At 36.0% G+C, this 5,278-nt stretch overlaps 1 protein-coding gene across 3 annotated transcripts in view; it reads left to right on the top strand.

Moving 5' to 3' along the window:
• Nucleotides 1-5,278, top strand: part of LOC127834457 (uncharacterized) — a 43,479-nt gene that overhangs the window by 35,498 nt on the left and 2,703 nt on the right. For all 3 annotated transcript variants that reach the window (XM_052360309.1, XM_052360308.1, XM_052360310.1), the window contains 3 exons: nucleotides 1,358-1,457; nucleotides 2,451-2,557; nucleotides 4,401-4,532. In XM_052360309.1, the coding sequence (XP_052216269.1) occupies nucleotides 1,358-1,457; nucleotides 2,451-2,557; nucleotides 4,401-4,532 (339 nt within the window). The remainder of the gene's footprint in view (nucleotides 1-1,357; nucleotides 1,458-2,450; nucleotides 2,558-4,400; nucleotides 4,533-5,278) is intronic.

The following is a 5,278-nucleotide window of genomic DNA, read 5'->3' as shown; positions in this document are numbered from 1 at the left end:
GAAGTCTATTGTTGGCAGTCTATCATCTTATATTGTGTTAAAAGCGGTTGAAGGGGTGGAATCGAAGATCTCCAAACCCAAACATTGCGGAATCACACAAAAACAGATCACGGCATGGAAAAATGACTTTCCCTGATTACAGATTGAAGACTCGGATGCCGATATTCATTTGAAATGTTCTGCTTGTATTAAACACAATGTGGCGTCTGCCTGGGCGAGAGAGGACTCGTGCAACAATTACACTCAAAGAGACACCATAGTCAAGCACAATAAAAGTGCAGAACATAGAGAATCTGTAAATAAAACACTTTCTGCTACATCGCCCCATGTGGAAATCGATGATGATGATGATGCAAGTGTAGAGGAAAGATGACAATAAATTGTTTCAGACTGTATTTTATGCAGCATTGTTATTATATATTTTTCATTGTAAGAAAAAAAATTGAAAATGATGAATTTTGGAAAAACAACTAATTGCGAAAAAAATCTTGTAATGAAAACTAATTGACCCGAAACCTTATCTGGAGCTCTTAGGCTAGTCTACGACTACAAATTACAACTATGCATTACACCTTGTGTTTTAACCCTTTGAGTGTAGGAACTGAATTTTGAAGGCCTTTGCAAACAGTTTGGATCCAGATAAGACACCACAGAACGTGGCGTCTCATCAGGATCCAAACTGTTATCTATACTGATAATATTATTTGAAGAAAATAGAAGAAAGTGCTAATTTTAGAAATTAAGCAGACGACATTTTAGCAGATGAAAAATTTCCCAGCATGCAAAGGGTTAAGAGCAAGGCTCAATTTCTTTTGTTTGTTAAACTTATTTAATAAATAATATTTATTGTGGCTTGATTGAGTCCAAAGCCTCAGGCTTATTGAGACATTTCTTTGTCCATTTCCTGGGAAGAACCATTACTTGGTGAATATTGAGGAAATGTTCAGAACAACAAAATTGGAGATCAAACCCTAGGCCTCCTGATTGCTTGGCAGTCATAATATCCACTTCACCACTCTCATTTTATTTCATCAATGACTGTAGTATAAAGCTCGTTTGAAAAGTTGTTGTTTTATTGCCCATGATGATTTTGTTTGGCATCCTATAGTTTTGTGTTGTTAGAAATTCCAGCTGTACAAAACAAAGCACAATAGCTTATATTTGTTGGCATGAAATGTTGTGGTTTTTCAAGAAAGTTTCTTATTTCATGGACACATAATTTCATGGATTTTTTTATTTTGATTGACTCTGCATAATATAAACCTGTTCGTGAAATTCATATAATTTAGAACACCCCTTAATGTTTTCCTCAACCACTTTTGATTATTTAAAAAATTATACCATATATTTTCTTCAGAATATAGTGTCAGTGAAGACAAACCTGAGTATTCTGAACGGACCCATAGCCAGGATGACGGCCCTGGTCTCTGTGATATTTGCAGAGCTCACCATCATAGGTAGGACAGTGCTTTTTGGGGGTAAAATTGGGGGGGGGGGGGGGGGGGGGGAGGATTCGGCCCCATTTTCAATGTCAAAAAGTATATATTTTCCAAATGACTGCCTAAAATACTTAAATGAAGTTTCCAAGAAAAAACAATTGTGTAAATAAAATGCAACATTCAGTTAAATTCCCCATGCAGCTCAACGGGTTTAACTTATTAAATATAATATTGAAAACACTAATTCTCAATTTTAAAATTTGTGTTTACAAATATTAAATACGCAACTTTATAACATGACCTACGCTCCAGGAGTGTAATAACGTAATGCTCAATTGTGTTTATTACATGGGTGTTATGCAGCAGTTATATAACTGTGAAATGACGTCATTTTTGTTACGAAATGACGTCATTATTCCAGCGAATTTCTTCAGTTAAACTCTTTTACAGTGTGAATAAAAAGGTGAAAAGAGCATAAAATACAGAGAAAATGTGTTGGTCATGTTATAAATAGAATCTTAGATTCGTTGTCATTTTGTATTGAATTTATTAAACTAGTCATCTAAATAAAGATAAAAACTCGGCAAGCCTCGTTTTTATCTTTATTTAGATGACTCGTTAAATAAATTCAATACAAAACGACCACTCATGCAAGATCCTATATTTAAAAATATACTGCAAAACACCGCAATTTTTCCAGGTCTAAAGGGCACTGGCCCCATTCCCTAAATGATGGAAAAAAACACTAAAGAAAATATGTATTATATTTGCAGAGCTTACAATCATAGCTTAGAAATATGTATGATATTTGTAAAGGTCACCACCATAGATATGAAATATGTTTGATAGTTGCAGAGCTTACCATTTTAGATAGGAAATACTTATAAACCTGTTTAAGTGACAAAAGTGGTGATATGACGAAAATCCAGATTCATTTGATAGAAAATAATCATAAAAATACATATTTGCCCAAAACATCACAGTCTAGTACCTTCCCCTGTGTTTATGCAGGAGTGAGCATCCTGGTACTCAACAAGAACGACCACTACAAAGTGTGGGTGTACCGAGCCTTCTACCCTGTGGTGTGGTTCATCATACTGTCTCTGCCTCTCATGCAGGTAGGTGGTCGATTGTTTATGGTAATGCAGGTGTGTGGTCACCTGTTCACTGTAATTATGTGAGTGGTCACTTGTTCATGGTTATACAGGTAGGTGGTCACATGTTCGCTGTATGCAGGTGTGTGGTCACATGATCACTGTAATGCAAGTGAGTGGTCACATGTTCACAGTAATGCAGGTGTGTGGTCACATGTTCGCTGTAATGCAGGTGTGTGGTCACATGTTCGCTGTAATGCAGGTGTGTGGTCACATGTTCGCTGTAATGCAGATGTGTGGTCACATGTTCGCTGTAATGCAGGTGTGTGGTCACATGTTCGCTGTAATGCAGGTGTGTGGTCACATGTTAACTGTAATGCATGTGTGTGGTCACATGTTCGCTGTAATGCAGGTGTGTGGTCACATAATCACTGTAGTGCAAGTGAGTGGTCACATGTTCACTGTAATGCAGAGGTGTGGTCACATGTTCACTGTAATGCAGGTGTGTGGTCACATGTTCGCTGTAATTATGTGGGTGGTCACATGTTCACAGTAATGCAGGTGTGTGGTCACATGTTCGCTGTAATTATGTGGGTGGTCACATGTTCACAGTAATGCAGGTGTGTGGTCACATGTTCACAGTAATGCAGATGTGTGGTCACATGTTCACTGTAATTATGTGGGTGATCACATGTTCACAGTAATGCAGGTGTGTGGTCACATGTTCACTGTAATTATGTGGGTGGTCACATGTTCACAGTAATGCAGGTGTGTGGTCACATGTTCACAGTAATGCAGATGTGTGTTCACATGTTCACTGTAATTATGTGGGTGGTCACATGTTCACAGTAATGCAGGTGTGTGGTCACATGTTCACTGTAATTATGTGGGTGGTCACATGTTCACAGTAATGCAGGTGTGTGGTCACATGTTCACAGTAATGCAGATGTGTGGTCACATGTTCACTGTAATTATGTGAGTGGTCACATGTTCACAGTAATGCAGGTGTGTGGTCACATGTTCACTGTAATTATGTGGGTGGTCACATGTTCACAGTAATGCAGGTGTGTGGTCACATGTTCACAGTAATGCAGATGTGTGGTCACATGTTCACTGTAATTATGTGAGTGGTCACATGTTCACAGTAATGCAGGTGTGTGGTCACATGTTCACTGTAATGCAGATGTGTGGTCACATGTACAATATTAATTTATGAAATGCATGTGTATAAAGTGTCATACCAGATAAGCCTGTGCAGTTCCCACAGGCTAATTAGGACGAAACTTTCAGCCTAAAATGGATTTGTGTTAAGAATATATCTTTATATCAATACTTTCCTTAAAGTGGAAAGTGTCATCGCTAATAAGCCTGTGCAAAATTCAAAGGCTAATGTGGGATGACACTTTACTAACATGCATCAAGCCTGAATTTCTCTGAACGAGGCTCATGCCTATGTGAGGATGGTTTGGATTATTGGGCAATAGCGATCAATATATTCTTTTGTGTTTTTTTCTCCATGGATTTTATTTGCAAATTTATTTTTGTCAGATTTGTTTTATTTTATTCATGTTTTTGTTTTGTGATTTGAAGTAACATGTTATATTTTAATGTCACTTCAAAGTGAACCACAAACTGAAGTTATGCACTTTTTAGTCTAAATATTGGGAAAGAAATACATTTTAAATTTTTTTTAATATTTAGATTAAAAATGTGTATATTTTAATTTTGTTTGATATGTGTATTGTTAAGACTTTTATATTTTGATTTTTTTAAGAAACATTTCTTGATTAAACTTTTTTTTAAAGATGTGTTTGTCATTATATACCAGTCTAAAAGTTACATTTGACATAAATATTGTCTACTACAGGCTGCTAGAGTGAACTCGACGTGCAATCGTTTCCAGAGGATAGCTCTAGAGACTCGAGTGTTTGGCTACAAGAACTGCTCTCTTCTCGAACTTGACTCATTTCTCAACTTTGTCTTCCATGCAAGACTAAGGGTAAGCTTCTAAAGATAATTAAAAAGCTGTCAGTTTTGGTTATGAGTCTATAATTGTAGTTGAAATACATTTGCTTTTTCTAAAATTATAGTTGAGAACCAAGACATTTAATTGTATACTTGAGATTCTATTTGCAAGCTGCTTGAGGTATCTGATATGGAAAATGTTTACTGTGAAACTTTTAAAAATGAAAATGCTTTATTACTAGAGACTAATCAATGTGAATGCCTTATTACTAAGTCTTATTAATGTGATTGCTTTATAACTATTGGCTAATTAATATGAAAGCCGTATTAAGACTCAATTTGTTAAAGCCTTATTACTAGTGACTAATTATTGTGATTACCTTATTACCAAGACTATTTCACGTTAATCCCATGTAATTAAGACTCATTAATTAATTATGCAATTCATTTGTACTTTGTAATTATAGGTAGATTAGAATATCCTTAAAGTTAGGTATTTTACAGTTGCAGACTAAAAAAAAAGATACATTTGGTGTACAACTTAACTCTTTCAGTGCGGGAACCGAATTTTGAAGGACTTTGCAAACAGTTTGGATCCAGATGAGACGCCACAGAACGTGGCGTCTCATCAGGATCCAAACTGTTTTCTGTTCTGATAGTATTCTGTGAAAAAAATCGAAGAAAATGCTAATTTTAGAAATTCAGCAGACGACATTTTAGCAGATGACAAATTTCCCAGCATGCAAAGGTTTAACATGCCTGGTGTGCTGTTCTTTATAG

Source organism: Dreissena polymorpha, chromosome 6 (genome assembly GCF_020536995.1).
Source record: "Dreissena polymorpha isolate Duluth1 chromosome 6, UMN_Dpol_1.0, whole genome shotgun sequence".
Taxonomy (NCBI): domain Eukaryota; kingdom Metazoa; phylum Mollusca; class Bivalvia; order Myida; family Dreissenidae; genus Dreissena; species Dreissena polymorpha.
The sequence above is the reverse complement of the archived record's forward strand: the minus strand, read 5'-3'. Positions and strand labels throughout refer to the sequence as shown.